The sequence below is a fragment of the Uloborus diversus genome, chromosome 6 (genome assembly GCF_026930045.1).
Source record: "Uloborus diversus isolate 005 chromosome 6, Udiv.v.3.1, whole genome shotgun sequence".
Lineage (NCBI taxonomy): Eukaryota > Metazoa > Arthropoda > Arachnida > Araneae > Uloboridae > Uloborus > Uloborus diversus.
Genome location: NC_072736.1, coordinates 141,616,382 through 141,630,102, shown reverse-complemented (window position 1 = coordinate 141,630,102; position 13,721 = coordinate 141,616,382). Strand labels below are relative to the sequence as shown.

Here is a 13,721-nt window from a genome sequence, read left to right as displayed (position 1 = left end):
CATCCTTTAGAAAATTAGTGCATGGTAAAGAAACAATCTAGATTTGTTTTTTTCAGTCAAAAAAAAGCAAGGAAAGCAGTCTCATCGAAGGGAATGTTTTCATTTTGTACTGTGTTATATTACAACCGAATGACGTGAGTTTGTGCTGTCAGTGGTGAGATGCTGTTTTGTAACAAATAGAAATTTTGAAATGTTCTGCACTTTGCTTCGGGTAACTTAATCTAACCTATTTGTAATAGTATTGCTTCATATGTTGTCGCACAACCTCAACAATGTTGTCACAAATTCGCCCAATTCAAACGGTTTGTTTTCTACACTTAACATTTTTATTTTTTATGCTCAACTAGTACATTTTGAAAAAAATAACGAGTCATTTTTCAGGTATAATTTGGGCAGTGGAGCTGTAGTACTTACATCATCCGAACGAATACAACTTGGAAAATACCAACGAGTCATTGCAAAGAGATATCTTAAAGATGGCATGCTTGCTGTGGATGGTCAAGAAAACGTGCATGGGAAAAGTTTAGGAACGCTCAGTTCTTTAGATTTGGTAAACAATCTTTATGTCGGTTACGTGCCAGGATTATCCAAAATGTAAGTAAAAATGTACCCTGCTATTGTTAAAACGCATAAGACTGGAATGTCTCAGTAAAAAGCTGAGACTAGTCATTGTTTTGCTTTATTAATGCAAAAAAACAAGAAATCATAATGAAGGGGCATGGGTGAATCAAATAAAAACTATCCAAAAAGTCAAATAGCAGGAATAAGTTTAGGTGCTCTCAGTTCTTTAGATTTGGTAAACAATCTCTATGTCGGTTGCCAGGATTATCCAAAATGTAAGTAAAGAAGTATCCTGCTGAAGTAAAAATGTTTGAAAACAGGAATTTCTTGCAAAAGATTGGAGATAATCAATATATTGCTTTATTATTAAAAAAAAATTCAAGAAATTATAACAAGGGGGCCTGGATGAATCAAATAGAAACTATCCATAAAGTCAAACAGCAGGAATAAAGATTTTATTGAACAATACCTACGAATCTTTGCATGAGACATCATAAAGATGGATTGCTTGTTGTAGACAGTAAGGAAAATGTACATAGGAAAGGTTTAGGCGTGCTTAGTTTTTTTGATTTTGTAAACAATCTGTGAGTCGATTATGTGCCAAAATTAGCCAACTTGCGAGTAAATAAGTGCTCTGCTATAGCTTAATGTATAAAAATGGAACTTGTTAAAAGTACGGGTACTTTTCTGTTATGGTTCACACATGGGCAAGTCACTTGGCTTGACAACGCGTAAAATTTTTACCTTTGCAAAAATAGAAAAGCAACTCTTGTCTCGCTGCCTTTTTTCTCATTTTAAATAAATTTAACTCTTTATGTTTATAGATCAATCTATATGTGTATTTTAAGGCCGTAATCAAGCTTTACCAAACTTTGTAGCTATTCATTGTGTTGTTTCGGTAATGAAATCATTTTTCGAGAAATCATAAATGGACTATAAAAGTGTGAATAAGTCGAACAGCGGCTATTTAGAAAATCAATTAGCATCAGTATAATTCTCTAGAAGTTTGCTATAAACAATTTCTTTAACAATTAGGAATCATACAATTTCAATTCGAGACTTTTTTTTCTCTATTTTAAAATTCAGTTTCAAAAATATTGCAGTTTATATTGAGTTGTAAAAGGTTCAGTACAAATAAAACATATTTAAATATCTTCCGATTTATTATTTGACCACTCCTCCCCCCCCCCTTTTTATCATGTGTCAATCAGAAACTTTTTTTTTAATGTTAGATTCATTTATACAATAAATATAATTTCTTTCAGTCGCGCAAAAAAAATATGCAATCTCTCATTTACCCAAACTTCTTAAATATCTTGCACGAAAAAAATTATTTTGGACAATGATTTTTATGCTTCAGAGAAGTTGGGTACCAAGAAATATTAGCTTTTTAATCGAGTACACAAATGAATAAATAAATGAAATTCAACTCTTGAATACCATTGTATTGCTTCACCGACTTTAACAGCATATGAATTGTTTTAACAAATAATCGTTTTCAGAGTGGCAGCAAACACTGGTGTTGAAAACGGTTTAATTGGATGCATTCGCCGTCTAAAGATAGATAGAAGAGATGTAAACCTTAGATACCCAACATCTAAAGAAGTACTGAAGAGTTCAGGATTAAGTAAGTCTTGGATAATTAATTTTTCTTTCTTATGCTAACTTACTTTTGTGCTGCAACTTCAACAAATTAGTACTTTAAACAAAATAAATAATAAAATGATAATCATAGTAAATAAAAAGCTATTATTAATCGCGCTAATTGTGGATTGAGGTAAGATTGCTTTTATGCTTTCGATTTAATTTATTTCAGTCAAAGTTGCAATTATTCAAGGATCTATAAATTTTGGGCCTTTCTGAAACAAAATCTGTTGAGCCCTCCCCAGAGACCAGCAGTGTATATTTAAAACGTTGTAAGTCTAAGTGCTAGTTTTCTTTCGAGCACTCACGATTGCTAATTGTTTTCATTTGACCGTCTTTGATGCCCGTGCCTTTTTCAACCTCCATCGTCCTCTGCAGACGCGACTCCTCCCGGTAGCCGCTGCTCCGGGTCGGTGGCGTCTGTGTCCTGGACACACGCACGCTCATAGTCATACACATTTACACGCGCCTTTACACACACACCAACGTGCATACACACAGGTTTACGCACACACACAAGCCTACACATACACAACTATACGCACGTAACCGCCTTAGGGGAGGGGCAGGCTCGGTGGGACAGGAGCCATTTCTAAATACAATATCTCCGATGAGTAGGATCCTGTCGCAACTCGTGATTGCAAAAAACATAATTTGAATTCAAAATTTTATAATTCAAACTAATTTTTTTTTCAATTTCTTGGGCCGTGGGGACCTTTAAGGACATGGGGCCTCCTGCACTGCGAGGTCTGCGGTTATGCAGACCCGGCCCTAGCTATAACGTTACCCAAGGATTCCATGTACACTTAAAGGTTCATCAATCTATTCAGGTCCTGTAGACAGACACACCAATTACCTCTATAGAACATGTTCAGTGCAAAATGATAACAGAAATATAAAATTTTGAAAAAAAAATATTGCAAAACAAAATCAGAGACAAACAATATAAGATGTTAACAATGCAACAATGCGAGCTATATCAAACGTACAGACACCAATGAGCAATGACATGACCTTCAAACAACCCGTCCGTTCACACAACTTATGCTGAATGTAAGATTAAACACATCCTAAAAACATGTTCACATAAATCAATTCATATAAAATAGTAATATAACATTTTTAAATTCAGTACTTGTTCCAAATATATTTTTAAAAAGAAGCTCAATAATGTTAGACATTACTATGCTTATATGAGGCAATGAGAATCAAAGGCAAAATTAAACATTTGGAGATAACTTGTACAAATGGTAGGTGAACCTCTCCTTTGTCTTGTGGCAAGATATAGAAAAAAAAAAAAAAACAGTGAAAGCCTAACTAGGAGCTTATCTTTAAACGCGTTTCACTCAAAACTTGAAAATTTCCACTTACATCCCTTTTCTTCTCACTGCCTCATATGTATAACAAAAAATAATATGAAAATAAATATTTTGTATTGACGAATGATTTATTTTAATTGATGTTATATGATAAATATAATAAAGCAATACAGTGATGCTAATTCGGAAACAGAAAGTAATCAATAGCTTGAAGTACAATAGATAATGTAATCTGGTATGTGAACAAATGTATGGAATGAACTCAAAGAATAAGGATGGAGTATATTTATTATTTACATACCTTCGAAAATAAGACCTTCGTGGGAAAGTGTCAGAAATTTCAATAAGGCTTAAGGTCATTAAGGTTTTGCAAAGCAAAATATAACTTCAGACAACCTTTAGAACAGTTGCCATTATAAGCTGACGTAAACTGGGACCGGGCTGTAATAGAGCCGCTGTATAGATAGGCCGACGCATCAACTTAAGTTTAGCCATTTTGGATCGCATTTTTCATTGTTGCGGAGCAATGGTTACCACAGCAAAGTTTCGTGTTTCGCCAAATTTGCCTTAAATAATATTTTTTTTAACAAGCAATTCACGTGCAGCTTCTAATCGCTCGCAGTGAATAATCACCAAACTCGATAACTCGCCAGAAAAGACAACCACGCAAACACGCGCTCAAATCCAAAATGGCTGATCTTAAGCTGATGCGCCGGCTCGTATACATAATGGCCTTAAGCTGTAGAGCCGCTATATAGATAGGCCGACGCATCAGCTTAATTTCAGCCATTTCGGATCGGATTTTTCATTGTTGCACTGCCAGGGTTATCATAACAAAATTTTGGATTTCGCCAAATTTGCCGAAAATAATATTTTATTTAACAAACAATTCACGTGCAGCTAATAATTGCTCACAGTGAACAAACTCCAAATGCAATAATTCGTCAGAAAAGACAACCACTCAAACACGCCCTCCGATCCAAAATGGCTAATCTTAAGCTGATGCGTCGGCTCGTATATATAGGGGCCTTAGGCTGTAATGCTTGAAATTTCCTAGCGCACAAGCAGCCAATAGCACAGTCGACTTGAGAATTTTTTTTAACGTAGTAATGAGTTAGCAATGAGATTTTTGCAAGAGCTCTGCAATGAAATTAACTACCAAAACATTATCAAATAATTCATCAGCGGTTTCAAAAATTTATTGCGTTTTTTTTTCCCAGTATATCCCGATAGTATTTGATATTGTACCACAAAATAAGTTTAGCGAGAATATTATCTGTTTTTCAATATTTTATAAGGAAAAGATAATAAGAGTGTATTTTGTTAATGTTTTAAAGGTGAATGTAGCCAAAACACATGCAGTGGACTGCCTTGTAAAAACGGGGGAACATGTGTCTCTGTTCATATAAAAACGTTCCAGTGTATCTGCCCAGATGGTTTTTCAGGTAGAATCTGTTTGTTTGGTATATTTTTATTTTAATAACATGCTTTATAAAACAAACCGATAAAGGTCCTTATAAAAAGAAATTGAAAATATTTATGAATGCATTACTAGTACGATTTCATAAAAATAATCTACTTCATTTCATTCCTTAGATTCTTCTAATATTATTTTGTTTTTTTATTTATTTATTTTTCGTTTCATCAAGTTATTCCAGAAAACCTTGCATTTATGAAAACCGAAAATATTCAACATGAATCGGTTTGTTTCTCCAGTATTTAGTTTAGTCTTTCCCAAAGGTGCAGAAACTTAAAAGGAAAATTTAGTACAACTTAAAATTCTTGCTGTTTTGTTACAAAAAATATTTTTCCGAAGTACGTCAGGACTTTTTAACTATATGATTTTAAATACTATTTACTTCTTATATATGAACAATGATGAAGTTTGGCACATTTTATTGTTAAAGATTTTGACTCTTAGAAGGCAGAAGATGTATTTAGTGCACTGACATTAGAGTTTCTTGTAGCCTAAACCTTTAAAATTGCCTTGTGAAGAGATCAATGAATAGTAATAGAAATTTAAGTGATTCCGAAATACTTGCCAAATGACAATGTTTGCTCAGCTAGATTTAAATTGCAAATTATTTTCTGCTCTGAAAATATATACAATTTATAAAACATATTATTGGATTAGAAATACTGCTTCAAATTATCATTTCATCTTTATAAAATTTATTGCACATACGAAACTAAGCAATTTCTTCAAACAAAAGCGCTTTAATTAACCCTTACTAATATTTATGTTTACAATTATTGCTGTTACAGGTGAAAAGTGCGAACTAAACTCAAATCCATGTTCAAGCAATCCCTGCAAACAAGGTTCAACTTGCGTTGTTTTGCCTCAAGGAAGTTTTAGTTGCAAATGTGCTCCAGGAAAGGCTGGAAAGTTTTGTGACAAATGTAAGTAACACATTTCCTTTTTTTAATGATTCCTTAAAACATTTTATGTTTTTAATGCTGTCAGACATGAAAGCCTTAACTTTTTTTCATCGAGTTAAGTGAAAAATAATTTGCTTTTCTTCAAACGGATGTACTAAACGATATTTTGTTTCGTTCTATCTAAGCACATAATTTTCCATTCAACAAAAATTGCAAAGTATCTAATACTCGCCAAGTTTCATGAAATTGCGTTATTTAATACGATACGCCTTCTTAGCATTTCAAGTTTGGAATTTGATGTTCGATTTTTCAGCATTTATTTTACTACGATTAGTGATAAATTTTGCAATATAAAAAACGGTGTTTAGGCTTGCTTATCACACAATTCCATTGAGTTCTAATGCTAGGTAAGTGAAGCAGACGTGTTAACAATTAGCCGCAAAGCCAAGCAAATTATTCCGCTTTTGCTTTATAGGTTCGAATAAGGCCATAACACATTCGAGTCATGTCGAATCATATACTGTGCTGAAGTTAAAGACTTTCGGAACCACACGACTGCAACAAAAAGGCTATTATGACATTAATATTATTAATTAAGATTGCATGAGTATTCTCATAATAACAATAATAAAGTATTACTTTCGTCGTGGCATTGAAAAACAGAGTGAAAATTGGCATAAGACGGTAGAACATGATGGAAGATACTTCGAATGCTAAGTTTCTTAAATTATCAACGCATTTCCAAAGAGTAGGGTCAGCTGGGGCAAATATGAACATGGGGGTAATTCCGAACAAGCGCCGTTAGCGCTCCTATTGAGCAGTGCAGGAACCAAATAGTATTAAAATGTGATGGTTCATTACTCTATTGATAACTAACAGCTGTTTCCCGCCAGTTTGACAACACCGATTACGCCATTCCAGTAATTATAAGAGTTCATATCTTCGAAAAGTGAAAATCATTTTGTGGTGTGTTCAATTTTGTGACTGCCTCATCACAAGAAATCCAGGTAAGATGTTGTTCTCAAACATTTCACTTTCAGTAATTAACGCCCCATCAGTATTTCGATTAATTTTTGCTAAATCATGTTCTTACTGATTCACAGAAGAGTGTTCATATTTACCCTATATTTTTCTTGATATGGGGTAGTTATGAACATTTGTTTCATAGAATTTTCTGGCATTTCTGATGAATTTTTTTACGGTCAAAATTTTAATGATTATTTTAATCATGAAAATGAGGGAACAAGCATTACCTAATGAGTTCCTTTATAGGTTCAAATGACAAATTGCCTTGCACCCACGTCAAAAAAAAAAAAAAAAAAAGTCCCCTAGCTACTACAGAGAACACTTGATGAATGCAGTGCAGGATATTTTGAACAGTTATAAAACCTACAGAGATGCAGTGACTACCTGTGGTATTAATTTGGGAGTGTTGCACAACAGAGTCACAGGCAAAACTGAGACTGATAAAATAGGAGCATGTCGCTCAACAGACATTCGTATTGATGTGGAGAAAACTCAAGTGAAATGCCTTACTGCCAGCGCTCAAATGGGGTTTCCCTGTGACAAAGAAGAATTGAAAACCCTCTTCCAGCAGTATGTTGTAGCTAATGGATTCTACGATCGTTGAAAAATGGTAACCCAGAAGAGGATTGGTATACATCGGTATATTGACTTTATGAAGCGTCTCTTCAGCATTTCACTGGGGAGGAAAAAAACAGAACTCCTGCGGAAAAAAAAGGAAAAAAGCAAGAGATCCCTTCGTGGTTACCATTTTTATGGTACTGTAAAGAAGTTTAGAAAAATCATTCTGTGGATGATGACTCGAATCATTATTCACAATTACCCCATACACACTGGGGTAAGTATGAACATATGGGGTTTATGAAAAGGCATTTTAAGATCACTGAATGCAACTTACAAACAAAGCAATACAAAAAAAACCCTCATAGAATGAAGTAGAGCAATGAAACATTCGTTTTTGGTGGCTTTCCAGAATTTCTGCATGTATGAAAGACTTCTGGTGGCTGTTTAATCTGAAACTTAGAAAATTTGTTCATTATTTCCCCAATTGACCCTAAAAATTATATACCACAATCGAAATACACTATCGCGGAGTGATTTGAAGTCGATTTACAGTATTAGACGTTTTGAAAGCATTTGCTGAAACTTTATGAGAGTTCATTCGTTGCAGGTGGCTAAAAGAAACCACCATAGTGGCTTTGCATGTGATAAAATGATTGGCAATTTTAAGAAAGAACATAGGTAAGATTGAAGTTCAAGCAATATACAGTTCAGTCCACTTAATGTAATAGCGAGCTTGACACGAAGAAAAAGTGTAATATGCGAAACATTCCATTATCAGGGATCAAAGTGACAAATTACAATGGTTACGTACATTGGAATTTTATTATACTAAGCGGGATATTCTTTTAACATATATTACAAAAAGAAGGCTCGACTGTGATATTGTTCCATAATCTTTGTAATCATTATCATTGTTTAAATTTTTGCAAAAGAGAATGTACGCAGGGATTATCAATAAAATTGGTTTTGTCTGCAGAGGATAACCAGTCAAACCCGCGATTGCACTGGAAAATTTTTATTTCACCATATCAGGGATTAAGTTAGTTAGGTGATAAGTTTGTTGTTTGGTACATGCTTCATTAGTTCATTAATATTGTTTGTATGTACATCAAATGTGTCCCATCGTTTGCCTATTACAGTTGCACATATTTCTAATTGGAAATCCTTAATATAATAGCCAGTAAAAATATACTCCATTTCTTATTTGGCATGAGTAACGAATCTAGATCTTCTAAGAAATTATAGTTTTGAATGCATCTATCATTTCATCTTGAATTTAAAACAAATCGCATTGAACACATTGCTATTACAGAAATAAGAAATATATACATTTTTAAAGAATATCAGAATATTTTAAAGTGAACATAAAACTTTGCATCAATAATATAACAAAATAGAACAACAATCCTTGAAGTTTCTACATAGTTTAGGGAGAAGACCAATAGCTCTCAAACAACTAGAACGAAAACGTAAGAGACGAAAAAGCTGGTAGCTGCTGACCCTAGGGCTCAAACTTATGGCATAAAAACGTTTCGTATCTGGTTTGTAAATGTTATTGTTGGCGACTTAAAAATATTTCCTTTGGTAACTCCAAACTGTTTTTATGTTAGAAATAACAAAATTTTTCATGTGCATAAAATATGTCAAGTCGTTTTCAATTCTATAAACTATGGCATAATTTTAAATGCATTGAGATTTAATGCGTTCATCATTTTTGTATATTTATATAATTGTTGCTTCAAAATCTTCTTTAAATTAATATTATACAGTGTTTTTCCGTTGCAACGAACTTCAAGGAATCGAAACTTTTGTTTGTTTTAACAAGAATTTTATTATAACGAAATTCAAGTAATGTAATGGAGATAAAATCGGGACAGACAGTTTTACGTTGGAACAAATATTTCGTTCTAATGGTATTCGTTGAAACGGGTTTTCACTGTATCAATCTATTACATACTATTTTTATTGAAAAAATGTTTCTTGTATACCTTGCAATTTATCTCTAGTTTTCATCTTTGTAATGTTTACTCAACAATGACAATATTTTTTGCAGCAAAAACCGAGTACAAACTGCAATACATACCAGACTTCCTCAACAATTCGTATTTAGAACTTCCGACTCTCCAGAATGCCAAGCATGCCTTTTCAATTGAAGTTTGGTTTTTGACGCGGTCTCCCAACGGGGTAATTTTGTACAACGGCCAAATGATGAACGGCAAAGGAGATTTCATGGCTCTAAACCTACAGAATGGACATTTGAATTTCATTTACAACTTGGGAAGCGGGGTTGCTAATATAACGTGAGTATGATCAGTTTGTAAATAAACATTTATTTATTCCGTAAATAAAGGGAAATATTTTCAGCGCTAAAAATTTTTTTACAAAATCTAACAAATTATGCATTAATAGGTCTAAGGGCCTTTAACCTTCAAAATTTGCTACTTTCTGGAAAAAAATATATGTGATGCATAAATTAAATCTGAATAATTTGATACCTTATTTATTACCATACGCAAAAAACTTTTCATATTATCATAAAAATGTATAAACCTTTGTAAAATGTAACCTTTCCCCGTAGAGATTTATGTTAACAGCGGCAGTTTAAGCCTATTTTTCTCAGGTGCCGGCTTAGCAGGTTTCTCGTTTTGCGTGCATGATATCTCAAGAAGTTTCTTATATGTTTCCGTAAAACTTTTAATGCATGTTTGTCTGGTTTTTTTTAATGATCTGAACCTAAATTTATTTATTTTTTTAAAATTATTTATTTTTTGAAATTTTATAAGTTAATCTCAAAATTTTCCAAAATTTTGGGCGGAAAAAAATATTTTTTAAATATTAACTTTCATTCTTAGTTAAAATTTAGGTTCATATCATAAAAATAAACCAGACAAAAATGCATGAAAAGTGTTACGGAAATATACATGAAACTTTCTGAGATATTATGCACGCAAAACGAGAAACCCGCACTTGAGAAAAATAGGCAGAGACAGCTGCTGTTAACATAAAGCCCTATAGGGAAATTTTACGCATTTTTACGATAACTTAAAAAGTTTTTTGCGTATGTTAATAATTACGGTATCAAATTGTTCAGTATTAAATTATGCATAACATCTTTTTTTTTCCAGAAAGTCGAAAATTTTTAATGTTAATTTCCGTAGACCCCTTAAAAAGTCTACAGTTTCACAGTTGTCATAAATCGTCGGCAATAAGATCACGTTTCATTCCTCCCATGTCAAATAAATTTAACCACTAATTCGATTTGTTGACGTTTGCGTTCATGTTGCTTGATAGTGATAGTTTAATATGTATATCATTTGTTTACATGTAACACTTGTGACATGCTTCGAGACTATGCATGAATTCATTTCCATTGAAAATCAGAATTATTAAAGTAGAATGTTTTAAAAATATTTTTAATATTAATTTATGTTTTATTTTCATTTTATTAAACAATTATTAAATCAAAATTTGAACAACGCTAATGAAATTACATTTTATTCATTCCTTGTCTTAACAACTTCATTTATTGTTTTTATTGAGCTTCAAACAGTTCCTCAGGAATAGATTGATACATAAGTAAAAAATACAATTTTTAGCTTATTACTTGACTGCATGTAGAATCTTATTCCGCATTGAGACATAGCCACGTACTTTGATATAAAGAATTGATCTGCAATTATTTACCATTTTTATAAGAGCGCGAATCCCAACCTTTGTATGCACCAGACAAACTTTTTTACGCTCTCTTAAAAAGTAGTAATAATGTGACCTTCGTTAGTCTGGCTTCAAAGTACAGACATGTAGGCGTAATGCAATCGAAAAACTTCAAAGCTAAACGGTTTTATGATTTCTAGTTGGAAGTACGGAAGCGTATTGCGCTAAAATTATGCTTTATTTGTACGGGTATATTAACCATTTCTTTCGCATTTAATTTCTTTTTATTGGAGATGTGAAATAAGTATGTTTAAAATTAGACTCAATAGAAGGTAAACCTTATATGCATTTAAAAATAATATATTCTAAAAACAAGAATTTTCCTCAATGATTGAGAAAATTATTTGCATTATTGGGACATGATGATGCATTGGTAGTGTCGATATTTTCAAAACCTGCGTTTGTTTAGGAAAATAAGAAATAACGTCAAATAGCACAAATTGCAGATTACTGCAAAAAACGTGTTTTGGCGTTACAAGGAACTCATTTTTCAATGCAAAAGAAATGAGCTTATAGATGAAAAGACATTCGAAAAAAGCCAAATTTATTTCTTTTCGATTAAAAAATGAGATCATAGTAACGCCAAACAACGTATCTGCAATAATCTGCAATTTGTGCTGTTTGATGTTATTTATTATTTTACTTTTTGTGCAAAAGATATTTACATAACCCTGTACGTTTGTTTATATACGAGGGTTGGGTTTAAAGTAACTACCGTGTTGAAATAAAAAAAAATTAACAAGTATAGATAAAGCAAAGGAAGTTAATGCACAAAAATCTACCACACTTACGCTATTTTTCGTTATTGCTCACGTGATTTTTCAAGCATTTGTCATAGCGTGATACATGTTTGTGTATTAATTTTCGTAATAAATTGCTGCTTGTGTAAATAACCATGGGTTAACATATTCTCTGAGCTCATCATTGATGTTCTACCATCGATTTTAGATGCCGAAACAAATAAAAATTGCTGCAAGTGAGGTCTCGGCAGTCCGGGGGATGTTCAAAAACATCCTGTAAGAGTCCTCATGGTTGACTGACTACACAGGTGGCAACTTTTTACGAATAGGTATACACAAACCTGTACCACGCTATAACAAAAATCACGGGAAAAATCACTCTTGGAAAATCACAGGAGCAAAGATTCTAGAGGGGCACTGTTGGTTTCAAGACATTCAGAGAGAAAGATTCTGACAGGTATCCTCCCTTCCAGTCAGAGTCGTTGATTAATTTAGTAAAAATATTAAATCGTTTTTTTGATTCTTTAAAATTGAACCTTTTATGGGCTCTTTTCCGGGTGAACTATAAATATTGGCGATTTATGTGGAATTCCATTCTTAATTGCCAAGACGTACCCAGCCACTTGGCGAATGTCACTGGAGTCACCGAAATACGATTAAAAATACGATTAAGCATTTTGAAGTGTAATAAATACTTTAAACAAATATTAATCAAACTTTGAAATTTTTTGAAATTTTGTTGATTTTTTTACTGCTCTAAGATCAAACAACGATTTTTTTTTTTTGCACGCATGGGTCTTGTGTTTATAACGCATATAGTTTATTTCATGAACGTATTACGAAAAAAAAAGTTCCTTTACACACGCGAATTACTGCGTTTATGATAGTTTTTTTTTTTTTCTTTTTTTTAAGTTTTGAAATAAAAATTAAAGTGCGTTTATCTCTTATTTTAGCTCACGAAATGAAGTATCTTCAAACAAATGGCATTCAGTCAAAATCAGTCGTCTAAGAAGACAAGGAACTCTTAAAGTAGACAATGAGACGGCTTCCATTGGAAAATCAAAGGTAAGAAATTTAATCATCACGGTTCATAATTTTAAAAATTTGTATTTGATGTCAAAATCTATTGATAATTAAATGTGTGTGTGTTTTTTTTTTCTTTTCTAACGCAGATCAACTTCTTCATGTTTTGTCATTTATAAAAATGAATTAATGTTTTTTTTTTCTTATCATATTTTGGATGTAAAACAATTATCACCCACTTCACAGAAAAACAATTCGTCCCTCTTTCATTGAATCGGTTTTCAGTTCAACATACAGTATACAAATAACAAAGATTTATATGACGCATAAATTTTGTGCATCCAACTATATTAATTTATGCAGGGAAAAGTTAAAACTATTATTCGAAAATCTACACGTAGATCATGCACCTGATATCAAGAAAGAATCAAATATTTACTTATGGTCATGCAATGCTGAAAGATGATCCACAGGCCACAAACAGTTCTAGTTTATTGCACGAAGATGTGTTTACACATTGGTTTTCAAGAAAAATTCATAGCAGTTGCGATCTATATATATCTAGATACGCGTTATAATAACGACGTAGAGATCTGCAGAAGTTCGCCTGGGAGGTTAGTGAAAAAAAAGGATAACGTTTAAGTATTATAAGGGTAATTATATTTAAAAAGTAATTAGATAAAATATATTTTTACTTTTGTGGTTTTCTAGACGTTTTTAGAGATGAAAAAAAACTTTAGCAATTATAAGGGAA

General features: G+C 32.5%; 1 protein-coding gene across 1 annotated transcript in view; it reads left to right on the top strand.

Annotated features, from left to right (window-relative positions):
* The window catches only part of LOC129225013 (agrin-like), a 121,603-nt gene that overhangs the window by 94,333 nt on the left and 13,549 nt on the right, over positions 1 to 13,721 (top strand). The window contains exons 20-25 of the mRNA XM_054859560.1: positions 382 to 594; positions 2,064 to 2,188; positions 4,862 to 4,969; positions 5,790 to 5,924; positions 9,544 to 9,790; positions 12,898 to 13,009. Coding sequence (XP_054715535.1) covers positions 382 to 594; positions 2,064 to 2,188; positions 4,862 to 4,969; positions 5,790 to 5,924; positions 9,544 to 9,790; positions 12,898 to 13,009 — 940 coding nt within the window. The remainder of the gene's footprint in view (positions 1 to 381; positions 595 to 2,063; positions 2,189 to 4,861; positions 4,970 to 5,789; positions 5,925 to 9,543; positions 9,791 to 12,897; positions 13,010 to 13,721) is intronic.